Source organism: Prionailurus viverrinus, chromosome E3 (assembly GCF_022837055.1).
Source record: "Prionailurus viverrinus isolate Anna chromosome E3, UM_Priviv_1.0, whole genome shotgun sequence".
Lineage (NCBI taxonomy): Eukaryota > Metazoa > Chordata > Mammalia > Carnivora > Felidae > Prionailurus > Prionailurus viverrinus.
Window position 1 is genome coordinate 38,045,854 of NC_062576.1, and position 23,013 is coordinate 38,068,866.

Consider the following 23,013-nt stretch of genomic DNA (forward strand, 5'->3'; position numbering starts at 1 on the left):
CAGATGGCATCTTAGCACGCAGCAGGCAGAAGTCTCTGAGAACCCCTGACTCCTGTCCCCCATCTTTGGAGCCCAGAACTTAAAGCTGAGGATCTTGACCCAGAGGAGCTGGGGACAGGAGGCTCCAGGCAGAGGCTTTTAGAAAAGGGGGGCAGAAGCAAGACCCCTCCCCAACTGTGCTTGGGCCTTACAGGCGCCTGGCACCCCAGCCTATCCTTCCATCCCTGGCCTGGGCCCTGTGGGTGCTCGTGGTAGGGGGCTGATGCCAGCATCAGGCCCGGGGCACGCAGGTAATTTTCTGCTTGTAGCTCCCTGGGGCAGAGGCCCTGCTGCTGGGCACCCGAACAGGGGCTGCCAGGCCCATGGATGAAAAGTCAGGGATTCCAGCGGGACTAGCTGTGCTTGCCTGGCCCCAAGCAGGAGATAGAGAGAAGGGCCACAACCTTCCTTAAACAAGGGGCCTTTCCTGCCTTCCTGATGCTGAGCTGTTTCTGGAGTGTGAAGGGGCCTCATGCACAGGCTCTGCCCCAAAGAGCAAGGGGCTGCAGGAGGGGTGACTGTGGAGCCGGGGCCTGGCTGTGCTTTGGGGTTGACAGTAGGAGTGTGGGCAGAGCCAGGGAGGGAGACCTAGGCTCCTAACAGGCCAGCCGCTCCCTGAGCAGGCAGATCAGCCCCCAGCTCCGTGTGGCAGTGACAGCACTGCCCGCGCCCCCCACTCCGGCCCACCCCGGCTGAGCTCAAATGCCGTTACCTGGCAGGTAGATATCGGCCGGCAGGCGGGGCTGGCCGCGGCTGCAGGGCTCAGGGCTGCCGTCCTGCAGGACGTTCTCGATGGATGGCACTCGGCTCCCTGCAGAGGAGGGGGCAGGTCAGAGGTCTACAGGCGAAGGTGGCCACTGTCCCTCTTCTGGTCAGGGTCCCCGGGAGCCTCTTTCCTCCCTGAGGGCTCTACAGCCACTGTGAGTCCAGTCCCAGCCCGAGACTCTGCTCTGACTCCCTCCTCTGCCCTCTAGGCCTGAGAGGCAAAGGTTTGCTTTTCTTTACTTCCCTTCTCTCTCAACTCTACCTCAGGGCTTTTGTTTTGACTTTTATTATAAAATCATTATGTACCCCTTTAAAAAAAAACACAAGAAGGAATAGTGATAGATTTAACATCTCCGGCTTACCCGTACCTTTCCCGCTGGCCCCATGCCCCACAGCGGGGAGTGGGTGGGCCTGCATGTGGCCACCCTCCCTCTCAACAGCAGCTCCCGGTGCTGCCCAGGGAGCTCTCGAGGGGGAGGGCCCCTCCGCAGACGAGGGGCCTGGGCCCTGTGATGGGCACAGAAGAGAGCTACCTGGTCGGGCACATGCTCTGCACAGGCAGGAAGGAACGGAGGTCGAGAGAGGGTGAGGCCCACTCAGGAGCCCAGCCTGGGAGGCAGAAGTGACGACACCCCTGATGGGCCCCCTGCCCCAGGCGCCAACACTCACACCCAAACCCAAGGCCCCAGGCCCAGCAACCCACAGGCGGGCCCCACACACGGTGGGTGGGGAGTCACGCTGGGGAGAGACGTGGGTCACCCAGTGCAGTGCCGGCTGGGAACCTCCTGGCAAGGAGGGGGGTGGTCACAGCAAGTGAGCAGCTGCAGCTTATTTTGGGGTCTTCACCATGCTGTAGGCCTGGGAGCCAGCCAGCTTGCCAGGGCCACTTCCGGGCTCTGTCACCTCCACATTAAATGGCCTGGGGCCTCCAACCACCCCAACCTGGAGCCTCTGTTTCCTCACCTGTCCAACAGTAGGGAGGAATGACCGAGACAAAGGAGTGGCAGCATCTCCCAGCTGGTAGAGGGAGGCTTGGGAAGCACCTGGGCACATCCTGCAGCCACTGGGAGGTCAGCTGGGGGTCATCCCCCCCCGAGGAGCCCAGGGCCCATCGGTGGCGGCTGGGACTCAAGTCCCAGCAGGCCGCTGTATGCTACACTCTCCACGGGACACAGGGGCACACAGAGGAGCTGCCCGGCTGAGCTATGCACCTGCACTGGGGACCCTGGGCCTCTCCAGGTGCCACCTGAGGACCCCGTACAGGACAAGCAGGAAGAGCTGACCATGTGCAGAGACCCAGGCAGGAAATAAGATGACTGCCACTGGGAAATGCCGGCTGGGCACGGAGGGAAAAAGAGAAGTGGCCGGAGGCTGTCCCCTGGGACAGCCAGCAGAGAGGAGCCCGTGACTCCCAGCGGGGGAGCCGGCACACGCTCTCCACACACCTCGACCTCCCGGCAACGAGGCCCCGAGCACGCTCCTCAAAATGGAGGGCTTACCTTGCTTTAGTGCCGACGCCTCGTCCACGTCCTCCGTCACAAAGCTCTAGGAAACGAGAACAAAGTGTGTCCGCAGCTCTGCTGCCGCCACCGGGGGACGGGGCTGCAGGCCGTCGGGGGACAGCAGGGCGAGCTGACGCCGGCCCCCCCAAACAGGACCCACCCCACAGATGGGGAAACCAGCTGAGCTCACCGCGTGAGCAGCGGTGGAGGCGGCCCAGGGCACGCTTTGCCACAGGTCAGGGAGGCCAACAGACGGGCAGTGGGGACAGGGTGACAGATGGGTCTCGGCGAGGCGGGGAGGGGGCCTCACCTCGGGGGAGCTGCTTAGCGCCAGCCCCGCCCCACTCAGCGGGGGAGGGGCATCCGAGTCCTGGGAGAGCTTCTCCTCATCCTCCTCGTGGATGGGAGACGACGGAGACCGCAGGGTGCTGGCAAAAGAGAAGAGGGGGGTAAAGGACAAGTGGCTGATAAACACCAACCCACTAAAGCCAACGTCACCCGTGGGTGAGGCCGGGGGCTGCCACACAGACGCCCCCAGGGGAGGCGGGTGCAGACGCAGAACGCCCGCAGGCCCAGCGGCTGGAGAGGGGCTGGCGCGGTGCGAGCTGGCGCAGGCCTGCACGGGCTCCGTATCTCCGGGAGGAGAGGGCGTCGTAACGGTCCACCCCTGGAGCAGGGGTGCGGGGTGTGGGTGAGCAGCAGGAGAGAGACCCACGCTGCTCTGTGGAGTGGTCCTGTCACACGTGCAAGTCGTGGGGGCTGTGGCCGGTTTTACAGAACTTCTGCCTAAACTTTTCTTAAAAAAGAAGAGCACCCATGCGTGGAGACACTTAACACAGAAGGCTGGTCGCCCGCATCTCACACGCGTCCAGGTAAACCGTGACGGGACCCTCTGCTTGGCGGGCCTAACAAGGGCAACGTCGTGAGCAAGGTTTGGCGGGGCCCGGGTCTGGCTGCCACTGGTGCTCACACAGCAGGACGTGCTCATGTGACAAGACCCCAGAAAGTCCCGGAACCCTGCCACTCACGGGGCTCCCTCCTACATCCTGTGGTTTGTTGCTCCCGTGTGGCCTGGGACAGGGAAGGATGCACCCCCACCAGTGCATCTTTTCTGCTGCTTTGCTGTCTCGTCTGTCGTAACCAGCCTTAGCCATAAACCTAACCTGCTACTGGTTCTTGGTTCCGGGGGTCATTCTGGTGAATTCCCCAACAGAGCACTGTAAAACTCAAGTGTCTGCACTTCTTCCCGGACACCGCAGACCCCCCGCCACCTGCCACAGAGCACCTGGCTGGGTTCCCACATGCCAACCCCCAAGGGGATCCTAGCGCCAGCCTCACCTGTCGGGGGATTTGCTCCTCGGCTTGCCCTTCTGGTGGCTGCTTTCCAGGATTCGATCGATCCCAGCAAGGGGACAACCGGCCTGGGACAGGCCATCTGAGACGCCTGAGTAGGTGATCTCTTCGTAAAGGGGGGCTGAAGGGACGGCCGGGGAGATGGCCCGAAGGCCGTTGAGCGCCTCAAGCAGGGAGATGGGCTCATAGCCGGGTGGGATGCTGTCAGAGCTCTGTGGGGACAAGAGCAGGTGAGGGACGGGCTGGCCAGGCTCCCTGCCCACTGCCCTGGGCCACAAAGCCCCAGACACTGGCCTTGTGCCCCAGGGATGCTCTACTCCCCAGAACCTGCCTTCTGACCATCTCCTGTCCACTCTACCTTCCAGAGACCTATATCCACCTCCCTCAGAGGGACGCCAAGAACACCAGAGCAGCCTAAGACACCCTCTGAGGGCCCCCTTAGTCATCAGCTGCAGCCCTGGACACCCAAATGGCCCGCTCGGTGCCCGTGACGAAGGAAGAGAGGGCGCCTAGCAGAGCCTCCCCACCCCTGGTCTCGGCCAGCCCCTACCTGGCTTTCTGTTCCTGCCTGGCACATGTGGAGAGTGAGGGGTCAGAGAGAGAGAGAGGAGGGCTCAGGAGCGGGTGTAGAGCAAAGCCATGCCAAAGGCGGGAAAGCCCAGTGGAGCCGCGTGTGTTCTAGACCAGGGAGGGCCTGGCCCCGCAAGGAGCTCTGCCCAACACACGCATCTGGCCCAACTCGAGATCTTCAGTGGGCCTGAAGCAAGCGTCCACAGGGGCTGATGCGTGTTCCAGGTGGTTCTAACGGGCACCCCTGGTTCAGAACCAGTCTCCTCCAGTGCTGGGAGAGGAGCACATCAACAGACTGAGACTTGCTTTAGGGTTAAAGGTGGGGAGATGCCCAGGTGCTGGGAAATGTCAGGCCCCCAGGCCACACTAAACAAGGTGAAGGGCAAACGCCCAGCTGCGCGCCCCAGGTAAAGCCCCGCCCACCTGACCGCTCCCCAGAAGGAAGGGAGGGAGAGCCGCCTTTCAGGGTAGCGAGGGATCAACCCTGGAGACCAAGGGAAAGCAGAGAGGCTGGGGTGGGGGCTCCCTGCCCTCAGCACACAGCCTCCTGAGTCCCCTGGTCACCTGGGCCTGTGGTGCCCTGCATTTGCTCCCAACCTGAACCTCCTCACCCTCCAAATGGGAAAAACCTCTACCTCCATCCCTGGGATGGCCCTCCAGGGATTTCCACCTCTCTAAGTTCTGCCAAGGGGCCACAGGCGTCAGTGAAGGCTCCAGGCAGAGGCCGCCCGCCTGCTCCCTGAGATGCAGGGAAAATGCAAGAAAACCAAGTCCTCGGCCCAAAGAGCTCACATCCAGGGGGAGAGGCAGAGGATGCAGGACAACAGGCAAGCGCGAGGAAGACTGTTTGCAAAAACTAGCAGCAACGTGAGTGCCACCTCCGACATCATTCCACTGCCAGCAAGAAAAAAAAGGGAAACGAGGCCACTGGGGACCACGGGCAGAAGCAGAGCTGGCGAGAAGGGGCAGCCTGAGGCGGGCGCCGCTGCCGCCTGGCAGCGGGGATCCGAGACACTGGCTTTTTGCCGACAGACCTTGAGCTTTGCTTGTTCCACAAAACTCCCTTCCTGGGCAGGGACGCCGGGACTGGGGAGAGTGGATTTGACAGATTAAATTAACCAAACACGTTAGCCTGGGGTGAAAATGACTTCCCATACTTGTCATTGGTTTAATCATTAGGGTGCGGGGCAAAGATGTAGCCATAGGGCCAAACACACTTACTGTTTCCCTTTTAGGTTTCTTGCTGGCCAGTGAGGCGGGGTGCGCCTTTGATTTTTTAAAGGGACACTGTCAAGATAAAAATCATACGTTTTACGACTGCCACCCCCCGAACGGCGCTGGAGCTGGCTGGCTGGGGTCTCTCAGCTTTGCCGGCCTCCAGGTGAGCCGTGAGCCTGTGCCTGGCAAACCGCACCTGCACATGAAGTTCGGGGACCTGACCAAGTGCAGATTCTGCCCCAGGGGCCTGGGCCTGGACATTTATGCAACTCCCAGGAGGCCATGCCATTGGTGGAGCCCATCCCTGTCCCACTGCCCACCCGTGGTCTGGGTCACCCCAAGAAGCCGGTCCTGGCCAGCACAGGCAGGAGAGTGGCCAGGCGCTCCCCACAAGTGGGCCTGGCTAGGCACAGGGAAGGGACAGGCTCCTGCACGTTTTTGAGGCTCTGTATAAACTTATTACCGACGTCCAACTCCTCGAGGAAGCTGGGGAGAAAAACTGGTCCCAAATCACCCCTACTCATTGATAACATTAACAGACCCACTGAAGAAAATTTGGCTTCTCTGTGGCGCTTCGTGGAAACTGCTTAGACGGGACACGTGGCAGAGAACAAGAACCCACGTACCCTACCTTAACCCTCTGGAGGGGAAGGCACTGGCCCTCCGGGGCAGGTGAAGCTTACAACCCAAGCCTCAGTGTGCCCTGTACTTATCCTTGGGATAAGAGGGGCAAACATGGAAGGTCAGGCCTGATGCTCAGACGCCAGGGCAGAGCCTGGAGTGGCACAGACAAGCAACAAAAAACCCGCCATCCACCCCTGGGTGTCCGTCCCTCCAAAACAGTGACTCCTCCATCAGGAACCAATCACACCTCAGCGCTGCTCCTCTCTCTACCGGAAGTATACTGCCGGAGGAAGTATGTGATGTTCCTCGAGCCCAACACGAAATTTGCTGGAGGGCTGTTCCGGGAGTAGTAAGCCCTGGTGCCAACAGGGGCCCAGCAGGCAAAACACATAGTGTCGCTGGCCCGGGATGAGTTGGAGTGATGGGACCCCACCTTAGGGCGGCCTTGTGTCTGCTCCAGCTGTGAGACCACAGGTTCATATTTTGAAAGAGAAGCCAGAAATCTGAGTCTTAAGGAAAATTTCCAGACTTTCTTTTTTTTTATGTTTATTTATTTTTGAGAGGGAGAGAGAGAGAGAGAGAGAGAGAGAGAGAGTCCCCACACACGCACAAGGTGGGGAGGGGCAGAGAGGAGAGATAGAATCCCAAGCAGGCTCCGTACATCAGCGCAGAGCCTGACACAGGGCTCAAACTCACAAACCACAAGACCATGATCTGCATCAAGTTCAAGAGTCAGACATTTAACCAACTGCGTCACCCAGGAGCCCCTACAGACTTTTAAACATTGGAGCAAGGGGCTCCTGGGTGGCTCAGTTGGCTGAACACCTGACTCTTGGTTTTGGCTCAGGTCACGATCCCAGCGTCGTGGGATCAAATCCTGTGGTGGGCTGCATGCTGAGCGTGGAGCCTGCTTAAGATTCTGTCTCCCCGCTGTCCCTCCTCCCACTCACGCTCTCTCTCCCTCTAAAACAAAAAAAAATTTAAATAAACAAGCAAACTTTGGCCCAGTATTCAGAAACACCATATGGGCCAAACATTACGCCCACCGGCCCAATGCAGGAACCCATCTTGTGGGTGTGCAAACCACAGGGTTTGGGTCCTTTGTCCCATGTAGACAGTTGGCAGGGCCTCTAAGAATCAATGAATCCCAACAACCTCAGCCGAGAGCCAAGAACATAGACCCACTGGCTGACAACTGCTGTGGCCGTCTGGGACCCAGGAGCTCAAGACCTCTGCCTGCTCCCTGGCCTGCTCCTGGCCCCTTTCTGCCCTGCCTGCCCTGCCAGCCTCCCCTTCCCACCCTATCCCTGTCTCCGATGTGCCTCTCTGCCCATGTCTCAATACCTACCTTCCTGCCCTCATTCCTGTCTCTCTTCATTTCTCCTGGTGTCTCTCTCTGTGTCTCTGTGATTCTGTGTCTCTGCTCATCTCTCTGCCTATTTTTCTGTGTCTCTACATCTCTCCCTGCCTTCTGCCTATCTCTTGAGCCAGAGAGCCATCTCTCTCCCCAAAGCCTGACTCCGACTCCCCTCATCTGCCAGCACAAGCTCTACCTTATGGTTTCCCGGAAGCAAGGTGGACACCTGCCAACGTGCCCTCCTGTGTGACCAGGCCGGACACCCCTTTTCAGGGGCAGAGAACACGTGGCAGACATGTTGCAGCCGTCCTCTGGACGACACCTCACTTCCCAGGACCCACAGAGTGGCCCATGGCTGGTAGAATGATGGTGACAGACGCTCCAAGGTTACCTGCCATCGGGTGTCCCTTGCTCTTGGCAAACAACAACACGCCCCGGAGCCGGGGCTCACTGGGCCCGGCCTGGATCACCCTGGTCAACCTCACCACCACTTGTGGCAGGCAGATGAGGGCAGAGGCTCAGAGAGGCGGAAGACACAGAGAGAGGCAGGCAGTCTGGCCCCGCCCTTCCTTCCAGCCACACTTTCAGAGTCCCTGACCAGCAAGGCCCCACTGGGAACCTGAAGCCACTAACACAAAGGTAAGCCCTGAGGGCATCTGGACGCCTGAGGGTCTCTGCAAGTGGTCAGGGGCTTCCTGCAGACCCCCTCCTGACTCTGCTGCACACCCCTCAACAAAGAAGAAAGAGGCACTTACGGAATGCTCATCGTGGTCCATGCTCTGGGCCAGAACAGGGCTGAAAGAGACCGGAGACAGGGCTCCTGGCTTCTTCCTCACCGCCCGAATCTGCAGGAGGGCCCGGAAAGCTATGGCAGAGGGAAGGGCGCCCATCAGGTAAGGAGCAGCCAGTTCCAGCACCACTGCGGCTCCCCAGGCTCCGGGGATGCTGGCCACCCACCCTACAGTGGTCCTGGGTCAAGCCACGTTTCCGAATCCAAAGCAAAACAGAGTCATAATGAAACAGCCCAGAAGAGAGCTTTCTCCCCCGGGTCCTGCACTGTCCCCAGCTCAGGCAGAGCTGCTAGGGCAGCAGGCAGGGCATGGTAGCCTCTCACATGCCAAAGCCCCCACTATGCACTCAACGGTGAGCGTGGCTGGGTCACACCTGGTGACCAGCTAAAAGCCGAGTGGGCCTGGACACTGGCCAGTGTCTTCCTGGAAGTTATACCAAGGGCAGGCAGACGTATGTATGTGAACGTCGCCGACGGCACCTTCTCTATCCCGGGAAACGAGAAGCAGCACAGAGTCGGGAATAAGTTAGGAGGCAGACTATTGATGGTATAACGTCAGGCCCACTAACAAGAGTGTAACGTTTACGAGAAGTGCACACACACAACACACAGTCACAAACTGCATCAGCACTTGCTGCAACAAGACCAGAGACAACCACATCCTCAGTGTGAGCAGCAGTCACCCCAGGTTGCGGGCCCCAGAGACAAGGGTCCTGGTCCAGCTCGTCCGGCCCAAGTGCTACATACATCTGCCAGGGACCCTCGCTCTAGGCTGTCTAGACCCTGAGCCTCCAGATCATATGCACCCCACACCCCTGAAAATGCCCAGGAGGCGAGGCATGTGGGGGAGGTCGGGGCTCAGACAGCAGAGGCTACCGGCCCTCCATGCTACAACTGTCCCAGCACAGGCTGGGGGCCCTGCCGCCTGTCCCTCCAGGGCCAGCACACGGCCCCCCTGCAGCCTCCCCTCCCAACCCCCAACACCTCATCAGGGCTGGGCTCCGGACCCCACACACCCCACGGCCTCATCCTCTACCTCCACGTGCTCAGCCTGCCCTGTGGTCCGTGCACACACCTGTCTGTCTCAGGGGACAACCAGGGGAGACCCACCCCCGCCCCTTACTAGCTGTGACCTTGCACAGGTTTCCTCTGAGCCCCGGAGAGTGATGATAAGACAAGCATGGCAGTTCTGGTCACACAGCTGCATTCTGACTCGGGAGCGCGGGGTGAAGCAGGAGTACCCCCTCCCCCGCCCCCAGCCCCAAGGACTCTGTGACCAGCACACCCAGGTGTGAAACGGCAGGAAGGCTTTCTCCAAAAAGCCATCATCTACCTACTAAATGATGACACCTGCAGCTCTGGTGAGCGGGCTCTCTCCTCACCCACACCCTGGTCCCTCCCTGCCGGGACCCACCCACCAGCCTGATGCTCATTTTGATCCGTGGGATTTTCTGCCCTGAGAATGTTTAAATTCCTCCACTGGAAGACAAACACCATTCAGAATCACACTCCATGCGGTAAATTTGAGAAAATGTCTGAAGTGCTCCAGGAAACCAATCCCTCAATCACCTTCCACCTAGCTCACTTCCCACCTCACCGGGATGTTTTTTTAAATCAAATATTTTCCATGTAACATTTAAAGATTTGAGGGGCACCGGGGTGGCTCAGTCGGTGAAGTGTCCGACTCTTGATTTGGACTCAGGTCACAATCTCACAGTTCGCTGGGCTCTGTGCTGACATCACGGAGCCTGCTTAGGATTGTCTCTCTCTTGCTCTGACCGCCCCGCCCCCTGCACACACATGCTCTCTCAAAACAAATGAAATAAAAGTGTTTTAAAAAATAAATAAAGGGGCGCCTGGGTGGCGCAGTCGGTTAAGCATCCGACTTCAGCCGGGTCACGATCTCGCGGTCCGTGAGTTCGAGCCCCGCGTCAGGCTCTGGGCTGATGGCTCAGAGCCTGGAGCCTGTTTCCGATTCTGTGTCTCCCTCTCTCTCTGCCCCTCCCCCGTTCGTGCTCTATCTCTCTCTGTCCCAAAAAATAAACGTTGGAAAAAAAAAAAAATTAAAAAATAAATAAATAAGTAAATAAAGATTTGATTCACTGGTCGATTTCTGTCCAGCTGTAATTTCAATGCAAGAACCTCCTTGGCGCACCCTCCCCGGCCGTTAACTCCCCGAGTCTAATTTTCTGAGGAGGGGAGCCACGCAGGCGCGAGCGGGGTCGCCGTGGCTGCTAACCACCCGCGCCACCTCCACATCCCATTCGCCGTGCCCTGGGCGGGAGGCCCCACTCACGCAGCCGGCAGATGGGGCAGTTGCTGGCCTGGTAGCGCAGCGTGTCGGCGCACGAGTTGCACAGGCACAGGTGCCGGCAGGGCAGGATCAGCGTGTCCCGCAGGTCCGACAGGCACACCACACACTCGTTGCTGTTGTCGCTGTTCTCCTCATCCGACGGCTGCAGGGACACGAAGGGCCCCGGGGTCGGTGGGCTCCCACGGGCCAGAGGAAGGGGCCGGGGCGGGGAGGGGGGCGGGCAGGCGTTTCCGTCCCTGGCCGTCCCCCCGGCCGTCCCCCGCTTCCCCTGGGGGCTGCTGTGGCAGAGGGGAGCCCAAGAGAGCAGAAGAAGGTCACCCCGGAGCACGACTCCCTCGGGACACGTGGCCCAGAGCCGCACTCACAGGGCACCAAGCTCAGTCCCGGCCTGTGCGCGGCCCAGCACAGAGGAGAGCCTGGGACTCCCACCCACACACATACCAAACCCCGAAAAGTTCTGGTCTCCTTCTATTCCTCAGAACCAAAAAGAAAACGTGGAAAGGACCCAACATTACGGAGCAAGTCTTGCACAGGGTACTGACATGCCCAACCCGCCTAATCGAAATGAGTGTCTGGATCAGAAGACGGCAACACTGCACAACAGCAAGCTGTGGCCCCACCACCCGTTTCCATAAATAAAGTTTTACTGGAAGTTTACAGCCTTGCCCCCCGGTTTCCAGACAGCTACGGCTACTTGCGCGCTACACGTAAAATCAGGGCACTGAACGGACACGACAGACACGGTACGGCCAGTACAGTTAAAATACATACTTCTGGGCTCTTAACAGAAAGTCGGCCAGCCTGCAGTGTTAGCATGTGAGACACACACAGGGCACTCACTTGAGGCTAAGGGCCTGATCAAGCACCAAGCTGCCCTGACTTCCAGCTTCTAGTGGGTTCCAGAGATCACAGAAGCTGGGGTGCAAGACTTCCAGACATTTTTAAGAGATGGCACTTTCACTTGTGCCTTTAAAACGATGACAAAGGCACAGGTTGATTCTCTGCTACCCTTCCCTGGCTGCGCCGGACCACGGCCCTGTCAGACACACGTTTCAGTTCCAAGTGTGCAGGCGCTCGTGGCTGGGAGGTGAGCCGGCTGGCAGAGGGTAGCACGGGGTCCCACAGCCCCAGGCTATCTCTGCTAACCTGACGGGTGGCCACCCAATGATGTTAACAAGCCAGTGAATTTGCTGGAAAAAGGACAAAATATCCCATAGATCCTGTTCACTTACTGATTTATTATTATTTTTAAGTAATCTCTATGCCCAACATGGGGCTCCAACCTACAACCTCCAGATCAAGAGTCACACGCTGTACTGGCTGAGACAGCCAGGCACCCGTCTCTGTTAAAAAGGTAAGGAAAAATGGAGCCTGGGGTCCCAGGGCCTCCAGGAGAAGGCGCACAAGGGGACTAGCTCATCCACCACCAGCCCACGGGCCCTGGCCAGGACTGGGAGATCCAGGCAAGTCCCTCCAGGAACCTGCTCCTATATGGGTGGAAGGAATGCTAGGGAGGGAGGTCCATCTGAAGTCTGGCGGGTGTCACTACAAGCACATACCTTTGTCTCCTGGTTGTTCTTGTTCTCGATGCCATAGATCTCCTGCAGCAGGTAGCTGACCCGGTCCACCTGGAGAGCAGAGAGGTAGCCGGGCACTTGCCCGCCCCCACTCAAGGGCTCCTCTGCACCCACGTGGCCCAACACCACTTCCCGGGGGCCGGACCTGGTTCCCAGGGCAGTCGTGGTTTGAAATTCTGTCCACCCGCACCTCAGGAAATGGGCCCCATGCCAGGAGAAGGGCAGAGAATCTGCTACCTGCCCAGCCCAACCAGTAGCACGGGCAATAGGACGGGAGGCCCAGTGGTTCTGCCCCCTGGGGGGCATGGTGCCAACCTCTATATGGGCCAGGCAACCATACCCTCTGCCCACCTTACCATCCCCCTCCCCAGAGAAAAACTACTTAGAACCCACCAGTCACGAGCTGCACAAGAGTGACCAGTCAGCCCTTACACTGACCAAGTTCAGAAGCGGCCTGAGCTGCTGTGTTTCCCACACGGGTCTATGGACCACAAACACGCCCTGTGCAGCTAGACGAGACTCGGGGCTAGGAGTCAATGCTGGGACACGGGCACATGCACACACCCGAGGAGGCAGATCCAGACTTCCCAGGGCCCAGATGATGACCCTGGGGTCAAAAGGGATCTTGATGTTTCTTCTACCAGACTTACAATTTGCTTCTGCTTTAAAGGTTTCACAGAGAAGCTACCGTCGACGTGCTACAGGGGAGAAAGACGCAGAGATCAACTCAGTCAAGCGGGTACCACTTAGCACTCTGCTTGGCAAGCTGCAGGCCATTCCCCAGCCGTTCCCCACCCACAGCTGAAGGACGGAGCCCAGCCAGTGTCTCCAAATGTGGCCCTCTGACTGGGCCTCGAAACTACCTAGAGGACCACCTCCTGGGTCCGCCCTGACACAAGTAACCCACTTTCTCTGGGTAGTTCTCTTAAGCACATTCAGGTTTATGACCATCGGCTGGAGTTCTAAGAGCCTCCCAATAGCAAGAAGCAGCACCTGGATGGCAAGAACTAAGACAACCGAGTTCTAACCCCGAAAGGGCACGGCCCAGCCAGGAAGATAAAGCATGCACACGCACACGAGACGAGGCACGCACACGTACACAGGAAAGCCCCAAGTCTAAACACGCCAAGAACTAAAGAGGATAGATGTGTCTGGTGGTATCTGGGGAGGCACACCACCGGGAGATGGAGGTTAATTAAGGGACAAGACCTGAGATCTTGCAACAACACCAGTTGCCCCTCCGAGTCAACGGAGACCAACACGAGGCATTTTCAGGATGACGGACTCCAAAAATAAAGCAGTTTCTCATTGGGCTCTAGACTGGAAAGGCCAACGGCATGTTTGCCATTGACAGCCCCTAACTCCGCCAGAGCAACCAACGCACAGGAAACACCATCCCTTCTGACAAGGCCGGGCTTGGGGAGCGTAGCTGGTGAGGGAGAGGCCCAACCTCTGCCCTGGTCGCTCTGTGTCACCAGCCCCTGGGGCTGGGCAGGGGGAGGCAGGGGGCACAAGACAGATGATTTAAAAAGGGGCCTCAGGCCCAGCTGCACTAATCCCTGGGGTGTCTGGAAAGACCCAGATCACAGGGAGGAGTTGGGCACTGCCCTTAATGCTCTCAAGGATGCAGACACACACCGGGCTGAGAAGGCTGGGGGCTGGGGGTCAGCAGATGCCCACGTGCAGTGCAAAGCCCAGAAGAAGCAGCCTGAGCCTGCTTTCCTCATGGGGTCCCTGATCCTCGTCCACCCAGGCCACAGGCCGGTGCTGAAAACACTTTACAATCTCAAAGTGCAGGCCAATGTTCTGGGGATGTGGGGCTGTCAGCCATGGCCTTCTCCAACAGGGACTCACCCCACCACCTCCAGCAAGGGTCTCGGTGAGCAGGGATCTGCTCCCAACACAGCCACGCACGTGCTTGCTGCGTGAACACACACACAACTGCTGGCCCCCATGAATAGCAGTGACCCCATGACATCCTAACACGGAGACAATGGGGAGGCTGACAATCCCCACCACCACAGCCAACACACCCACCGCACCCTAAGTACTGTGGCCACGACACACGAACAGCAGGGGAGACTGGGAACTCAGGTCCACACAGACGAACGAACATCTAAGTTCAAATACACATCAGGCCGAAGGTAGCATTAAGTGAATCCTTGGACGTAAATGGCCTCTTATATGTGAGGCATCCCCAACTCAGGGACCCCAGGAGGGCCTAGATGTGACCCAAGGACACGACAAACAATGGGCCCAGTTCTGTCCTCACAGACACCAGAAGTAAGTACAACAAATATCTGCCCCAGAAGTCTGAAAGGCCGCAGTGGGACGTGAGGTCAACCCAGCTCCATGGGACCAGGGTGACACAGCCACCTGGAGGGACGGCACAGCAGGCATGCAAGGACCAGGCCAGGCTAACAGGTTCCCATGGCCCTGGTGGGAAAGGTGGGGGTCCTGGGTGGTGACAACCCTGGGTGACCCCTCCACATCCCAGAGAGAAGCTGGTCTGTGAGCAGAGTCCTCCACGGGGGTGTCTGCGCCCCTATGCTGGCAGGTTACAGGGGGTTCTACAGGAGATGCCCCCTTACCACACACCAGACACCCTTTGAAAACCCTCCCGCAGGGGATGCTGCTTTGAAGCCCAGCCTCCTGGAGCCCAGAATATGTGGAGAGCCTCCCACCTGCCCTGAACGTCAGGGCACTAAGCCCATTTGGCCAAGGCCCAGACCCCAAGTTCAAACTTCTAGTTTCAAAACAGCACCCCTCTGCCCAGCGCTCCCAAGTCACAGTCAGAGTTAAGGGGCAGGGTGGCACTCACCTTTTCAAAGGCAGCCAAGAGCACGTGGGCGTGGCCGGTCACCTCCACAACTGCCCGGGGGGAAAGAGGAACGGGTGGTCACAGCTGGCCTCAGTCCCTCCTCTGCCCCCCACCCGGAACTTCTTCCTAGCTGGTGCTTTCCCGGGCTCTCTGCCAGAGACCCCAAAACCTAGGGAGGACTGTCCTCATCTTGCCTTCCTTTGCCTGGGGGCCCACTGCTCCCTCTGGCCACATCTCCACGGCTGGCTCTGCACAGAGGGACATTTCCGCAGGGCCGAGGAGCTGGGACTCGGCCGGCAGGGCTCCCACGCTGGGGGCTGGGGGGCTGCAGCCCACAGCAGTGGCAAGCCCGGCAGGAGGACACAGGTCCGGTCAGCCAATGAGCGTGGCCGCCCCGCTCTCTGGTCTTCCATCAACCCGCTGGGGGCGGACATAAAACCTGAGGCCTGTCTAGCGGCTGCTACCACAGTGGAAGCCAAGCAGCCGGCAATTCCTGAGTCGGGAGAAGGAGCTGAAGGGAGGGCCCCACAGCCCAGGAGGGGGCCCGACAGACGGACAGCTTGGGGCTTGAACCCTACGGCCTTAAAAGTGCTAAGTGGGCTGAGCCAACATCTTTCATCACGTCTGGAATCAACTCCTCGGCTGATTGAGGAGAGAAGCGTCCACGGCCTGGAAGGGGGATGCACAAGGGAAGGCCGCTCACCATCTCCTTCATCTACCACGGCCTGGATGACCACTGGAAACACGCCCCGGTCCAGGTCAAAGTTCAACTGAGGAGAAAACGAAGAGAGAACAGTCAGACTGAGCTGCAGGGAGGAGGCGCGGTGAGCAGGATGGCGTCGCGGCAGAGCTCACGCAGACACAGACAAAATGGCGAGGGAAGACAGACGTCAGGCTGCACTTTTCCCATTTCGGCGAAATAGATAAAAATGACTGACGTGGCAAACACGTGTAACTCAGTGGCATTAAGTACATTTGTAAGGCCACGTTCACCACCTCCACCATCCATTTCCAGAACACTCTTCATGTCCCCACAGGAACCCTGTCCCCATCACCACTCGCTCCCCAGCCCTCCCCACCTGCTAAGCCCCACTGTGTCCATAGGTACGTCCGGTCTGGGCATCGATTTTTTCTGTCTGGCCTCCTTCAGTGAGCACCATGTTTTCAAGGTTCATCCATGCCACACGCGTGCCAGTGCTCCCTCCCTAAGGCTGAGTGACACTCCCACCACACGGCCAGACCACACTCGACCACTCCCAGCTAAGGGACACCTGGGCTGTTCCCCTTTGGGTGCCACGAGCACCGAAGGACAGCATCCATCTGAGCCATTTTCCGTTCTCCTGGGTGGACACTAGAGGAGAAGGGAGCGGCGACACCGTGGCAGGCGGATGAGCTCAAGGACAAACCCTCTCTCACTTTTCCTTCTCCTCCGTGGCTCCCAGCTGCCCCCTGGCCAAAGACCGCTCTCCTCCCCACATGTGTCTCCCTGCGCGTAGTCCACATCGGCTCACCAGCAGGGCCACAGGACAGAGGTGACCACTGCGGTCACCCGAAGCAGGGCTGCAAGGGGAGGCCCAGAAGGTGCCTGTGGGTCTCAGGCTGCCAGTGGGAGGCGGGACTGGGAGGGGCCAGGTGTTAGGATGGAGTCTGGCTCCACCACCCAAGCCTCAGTTTCCCTGTCTGTAAAAGAGGGATAAAAGCTATGCCCAGTGACCATGGTGGTCAACAAAACATGCCATGAACACCAGCCATGCAAAGCTCGGCATGTTCAGGCAGCAGGAGCTGAGGAGGACAGTGGCCTGGGAAAGCCTCACAGAGACACAGGCCATGGATTCCCAGGAACGCAGGACTACAGGAAGCCATGTGCACACCAGCTGCACGCGGGGCGGTGAAGAATGTATTCAGGACAGGACCCAGCCAGGCCGCAGGCTCACGGCAGCCTCAGGGTACAGGGAGCCTGAAAACCAGCAAAGAAGCCACTCCAACCACTAGGACATCTCAAAAGACGCCCACACTACAATGCAGTAAAACAAGTTATGCTTATGTGGGGATGGGGCTCTATGGGAAATCTCTATACCTTCTTCTCAACTGTGCTGTGAACCTGAAACTACTATGAAAACTAGCCTTAAAAAATAAAATTAAAAAGCAAACCATAACCAAGAGAAATAAAAACACACACCCACACCAAAATTTGTATAGCGACGTTCAGAATGGCATTACTCCTAAGAACCCAAAGGTGAAGACAACTTAAGCGCCCGTCAGCTGGTGAACAGATGAACCGAGCATGGTCCAACCACACAGCGGAGTATCGTGAGCCGTGGAAAGGAATGACGTGCTGACAACTGCTACCACCTGCGTGAGACACGCGCTCAGTGACAGAAGCCAGTCACAAAAGGTCGCACAGTGTATGACTGTTTATTTGAAACTTCCAGAACAAGCACATCCACGGTGATGGAAGTAGATGAGTGGTTGCCAGGGGCTGAGGGGGAGGCTGGGGAAGGAATGCGGACAGGCAGAGCGTTTCTTCTGGGGGTGACAGAAGTGGACTGGGGTTACATGGTGGTGATGGCTGCACAACTCTATGAATACAGACCTTCTACGGTGGGGTCACATCTCGAGAAACCCCTCAGAAGTTCAAAGTATGAGAAGTCAAAAACGCACTTAATAATACACCTCGCAGAACTTGAACACGCTCAAAAACATCAGCCTACAGCTGGTAAAACCACCTAACACAAAGCCGGTCTCATAATTTAGTGCTGAGTATCTCACATGATGTACTGAACGCTGTAGTGAAGGAGGAAAACAGAATGGCCACCAGTCTGTGGTCATTTACGCTCGTGACCATGTGGCTGACCAGAAGCCATGACTCCTGACACCTGGAGTTCTGAGCGAGGACTCCATTGCTAGCCCAGGGAAAGGGGACAATTCAGACTTCGAAGTGCAGTTTCTATCCAATGTGCGTTGCTTCTGTACCATCGTAAAGTCGAAAACTCTTAGGTTGAACCATCTGAAGTCAGGGACTATCTCTACGGTAAATATCATCAAACTGTACACTTTAAAGGGGTGAAAATTAGACCTCAATAAGCTGTTTAAAAAAACAAGAGACATCATATGAGGACTTTAAGATGCACAACAGATGAACATAGGGAAGGGAAGCAAAAATAATATAAAAACAGGGAGGGGGACAGAACAGAAGACTCTTAAATTTGGAGAACATACAGAGGGTTACTGGAGGGGCTGTAGGAGGGGGGAATGGGCTAAATGGGGAAGGGGCACTAAGGAATCTACTCCTGAAATCATTGTTGCACTATATGCTAACATGGATGTACATTTAAATACATACATACATACGTACATACATACATACATAGAAAGGAGAAGGCCAGAGGAAGTGGCTCTGGGAATTAAAGCAGAAAGGTAAAGCCAGCAGGCAACAACACAGTGGAGACAAGAGTACTTATCCTCTGGAAATGTATCCACACACACTGTTCACTGCATTCATGCACAGGTAAGAGCTTTGCCTTCAAGGAGTATGTACTTCAAAGGGAAAACATAGGTTTTTGAATTTAGATAACTCATTATGTGTAATGATGTATCAGAAAATGACTTTCAATGATTGTGGGGGAGAAAAACAAGCTACAGAATAATATTTCTACGCATGACTGAATCTTTACGACAAACAAATGCACATGAGAGAAAAGTCTGGAATACACCCCCTAAATGATCAGAAGTGGTTGCCTCTGGAGAAGATTCAACTGGAGCGCGTTTTGCCTTACAAATTCTGTATAATTTGCACATTTTACAATAAGCATACATTACTGTTGTAATCTTTAAATAGGCAAATCCAGGAAAATGGCTAGAAAGGAGAATGGCGAGAGGGCAGTTAGCGGTGTCTGGGACATCCCTGGCTATCACCACTAGGGGGGGCTCCTGGCACGTGGCGGGTGGAGGCCAAGGATCAACATCCCACAGTGCCCAGGACAGCCCTCACCACAGAGAATGATCTGGGCCCCAGGGCTCAACAGCACTGAGACTGAGAAGCCCTGGTTGAGGAAAAATCTGGGTTTGGTGCCCGAGTATCTGTCAGGCTTCTAACACCTGCCAATGTCCGCTTCAGCACCTTCGGCAGCCAATGACACAGTGACAGGACATCATAACAGCTGGCTCTCCATACAGCTTAACTTCCAGAACCTTTTACCTATGGCAAGTTTAAGCAGTTTCCCAACTATGGTAATAACTGATACAGTTTCCTTTTATTTTTTTTTTTTTTTTTAATTTTTTTTTTCAACGTTTATTTATTTTTGGGACAGAGAGAGACAGAGCATGAATGGGGGAGGGGCAGAGAGAGAGGGAGACACAGAATCGGAAACAGGCTCCAGGCTCTGAGCCATCAGCCCAGAGCCCGACGCGGGGCTCGAACTCACGGACAGTGAGATCGTGACCTGGCTGAAGTCGGACGCTTAACCGACTGCGCCACCCAGGCGCCCCACAGTTTCCTTTTAAAAACACATGTAGGGGCACATGGGTGGCTCAGTCAGTTGAGTGTCTGACTTTAGCTTGGGTCATGATCTCGAGGTTTGTGGGTTCGGGCCCCGCATTGGGCTTTGTGCTGACAGCTTGGAGCCTGGAGCCTGCTTCGGATTCTGTGTCTCCCTCTCTCTCTCTCTCTCTGCCCCTCCCCTGCTCATACTCCGTCTCTTTCTCCCTCTCAAGAATAAATAAACGTTTAAAAAAAAAAAAAGATGAAGAAGAAGAGGGGCGCCAGGGTGGCTCAGTCAGTTGAGCGTCTGACTTGGGTCAGGTCATGATCTCACAGAATGTGGTGGTTCAAGTCCTGCATCTGGCTCTGCGTTGACTGCCTGGAGCATGCTTCGGATTCTGTGCCTCCCTTTCTCTCTGCCCTTCCCCTGCTGGCACTCTGTCTCTCTCTCCCTCTCAAAAATAAATAAACATTACACAAAATTTTTTGAAGAAAAAATATAAATACACGTAATAGAGGGGAGAATGGAAATCACCGCTTAATGGGTGCAGAGTTTCCCGCTGGGGTGATGAAAATGTTCTGGGACTGCACAGAGGTACGCATACAGGACTGTACTAAATGTCATAATGGCAAACTTTGTTCTGTGTATTCTATCGCAAAAAAAAAAAAAAAAAAAAAAAAACAAAGAAAAAAAACACAAACGAAGTGAGTTGATTTCAAAAACACACTAGCTGCGGTGATCACCAGAGAAGGCAAAGGCAAGGAAAGGTCCTGGGGTGACTCCACACTGGACAGGCCCGGAGTGGCCACCACCACTCCACGTGGCGCCTACCACCACCCCAGCCATGGCCGCGTTGCCACATGCTGATGACCTGGGATGTGGGCCTCCTGAAGCTCTAAGGGAGGAAAGGGGGTGCCCGTGTGTGGCACTTCAGACTGGTTTATGAGCCAGGTGTGCCCCCAGGACAACTGGCCTCACTGGGGGCTAGCACCCGAAGTGCTGGCTGACTCAGCACACCTACAAATGCACAAGGACCTGTTCTGCGGCCAAAATACCAAGGGACGCACTACACACAGAGGTCACCAAACAGATGCGGGCTCAACCCGGTCCTCCCCACAACGACCGCAGGGTGAGGGCACCCACGTGTCTGAATAGCCCCTTGCTGCCCTCTCAGCCCCCCTCTCCTTAAGGAGCAGCTCTCCTGCATTCACAGGAGGGCGGGCAGGACTGCGTGCAGCCGCTGGGTATCCCAGCCAGCAGTGTGTGGACACTGAGATGGAGCCATGTGCTGGAACGAGGCCGGGGGCGGGGCTGTCCCAAGGCCTGGCTGTCCAGCTCTTCCTGGGGCTCCAAAAGCCCCATCCTTCTTTCAGAAGACTTCCTCACATGAGCAGTAGAGGCAGCTTCTGCTGCTGGCCGCCAAAGCGCCCTGACGAACGAGAGCAAACACCACGGTGTGGCCTTCACCTTCTGACACAGCTCATGACCCAGAACCCACCTGCCCAGCTCCTACACCATCCCACGCCCCGCTGCCTCCACTCCTTCCCCATAATGTACTTCAGTAATACATGACTACCTTCTTTAAAAAACTAGAGAATTCAGCCAAGTGAGAGCAGCCTGATACAAAAGGCCACCTATCATATGATTCCATTTATATAAAACATCCAGAAAGTACATGAGGACTTACCAGGGGCTGGGACTACAAACTAGGATTAACTAAGAATGGGCATGAGGGACCCTACTGGGAGGACGGAAACATTCTAGAACTGGACTGTGGTGACCACAGCATAATTCATGAATTTACTAAAAATCGCTGGATTATACACTTAAAAGGGGTGAGTTTTATGGTATGCAAATTCTACCTTAAAAGACCTGTTCAAACAACTCAGACACATATATACTTACTGCTGGCACTCACACTGTTCACGTGCAGAATGGGCTTGTGCGTGTGTAACGCAGGACTCTTTGTCTTATATCAAGACCCTGCGCAGAAATAACCACCATGTAGTTCATGGGCATCTTCTCCAGTTTCTCCTTGAGCTTTATACACACATACGGACACCTGCGGAAATGGCTTTGTGCATCTCTCTTGTCGCGTGAGTGAAATTATACTGCACCTCTGTCTGCAACAGACTCTTCTCCAGACCCAGGAGGGGCTTTCGGTACCGGTGTGTACGGTACACACAGATCCCTTCCACCTGCTGGGGCTGCACGGCATCCCGTTACGGAAACGAACCACGGTGCCCATATGATCATATGGTTCCCGTAACATCAGTGAATAAGCAATCCCTTTGTCACGGACAGACAGGTTATGTCCAAATTTTGCTGTTACAGACAAAGCTCCCATTGCCATCCTTCATGTGATAGAAACTGCCAGCCCCAGCCAAGAACCAGAAGGTGGAAGGGACCCTGCCAGACTGCAGTCCCACAGCCCCGACAACGCACCACCCAAGCCGCTAACTGGGGCCTCTAACTGCTGGCGCTCTGTCCGTCCTCAATCATCCAGTCTAGCCAACACTCAAATCACACCCCGCTCCCTGGTCCAGCGCACGCCCGACTGAGCACACATACACTCCTGAGGCTTATCAGCCACTCAAGGAATGTGAGCAGACAGGCCTGTGGCAATCGGACAGTGATCGGGAGAGGGCTGGTGATGGGGGCCAGGTTACCTCATCATCCTTCCACTCGGAGAAGTCGATCTTGAAGGAGGGCAGGGAAAACTGCTGGCTCACCCCTCTCTTGTAGTGGACGGTCTCGGACTGCAGGGCAGGGCTCCTGGGGCTGTACCTGAAGGGGCAGGCGAGAGAAAGGCCGCTGAGACTGTGCCCAGAGCAAATGGTCTGCTGTGCCCGGTCCTCAGTCTCAGTCCCCTGCCAGCCCAGGACCTGTGAGGCAGGGGCTGGCAGCCACCGGTCTGTGGGGACCGAGCAGAAATCAGACGTGAGGACCCCCTTCTTCACCTGCGAGTCCTCACCCTCCCCCGGCGAGGCAGGGCCCTCGGTCTATTTGCCTCCAGCCCTGCCTGGTAACTCACCTGCTTACAAGTCCTCTGGGGCCCACACCTGCCCCACAACTGCCTTTCCAGATCTGGCTGCGCTTTTCCATTTGGCTTTTGAGGTGCGTTTACTTTAGTGAACAAACATGGTACAAACATGTGCCCGGCATGCCGTGTCCCCACAGCCCACCCTCACGCTCGCTCCCTGCCACGGGCTTCTCTGTCCCAGCCACAACCCACTAAGCACTCCCAGAAGAGCAGGGCATGTTCACGCCCGCGTGCACGGTGTCTGTTCTTGAGTATTCACACGGCGGCCCGCCTACACCGGCTCCCTCACTACTGATGGCTCCCAGCGCTGTCCCCTAACCGCCACACGCAGGGGTGCGGGGTTCTGCAAACATTGCATGGGCTCCACTGTGTGGTCACTAACTCTGATCCGACCAGGCGACCCGCTGGTGAAGACCAGACTCCAGTATCTCGCTATTCCCAACGGTGCTCCCAGGACCCTCTCTACATACATCTTAGCCACGTATACGAGCACATTCCCAAGGTACGTTCCCAGAAAGGGTACATGCATTTTCAATTCTGACCAACTCGGGCTTCTCCC

The 23,013-nt window shown here is 56.7% G+C and overlaps 1 protein-coding gene across 5 annotated transcripts in view; it reads right to left on the reverse strand.

The window, feature by feature from the left end:
• The window catches only part of MGRN1 (mahogunin ring finger 1), a 54,759-nt gene that overhangs the window by 4,861 nt on the left and 26,885 nt on the right, over positions 1–23,013 (reverse strand). For 3 of the 5 annotated variants that reach the window (XM_047838185.1, XM_047838188.1, XM_047838189.1), the window contains exons 5-16: positions 22,081–22,198; positions 15,634–15,700; positions 14,931–14,980; positions 12,760–12,807; positions 12,092–12,160; positions 10,515–10,674; positions 8,184–8,293; positions 5,451–5,516; positions 3,645–3,871; positions 2,617–2,734; positions 2,304–2,349; positions 752–850 (exon numbers count right to left, since the gene is read on the reverse strand). In XM_047838185.1, the coding sequence (XP_047694141.1) occupies positions 752–850; positions 2,304–2,349; positions 2,617–2,734; positions 3,645–3,871; positions 5,451–5,516; positions 8,184–8,293; positions 10,515–10,674; positions 12,092–12,160; positions 12,760–12,807; positions 14,931–14,980; positions 15,634–15,700; positions 22,081–22,198 (1,178 nt within the window). The remainder of the gene's footprint in view (positions 1–751; positions 851–2,303; positions 2,350–2,616; positions 2,735–3,644; positions 3,872–5,450; positions 5,517–8,183; positions 8,294–10,514; positions 10,675–12,091; positions 12,161–12,759; positions 12,808–14,930; positions 14,981–15,633; positions 15,701–22,080; positions 22,199–23,013) is intronic. The other 2 variants (XM_047838187.1, XM_047838190.1) reach the window with 1 other exon arrangement.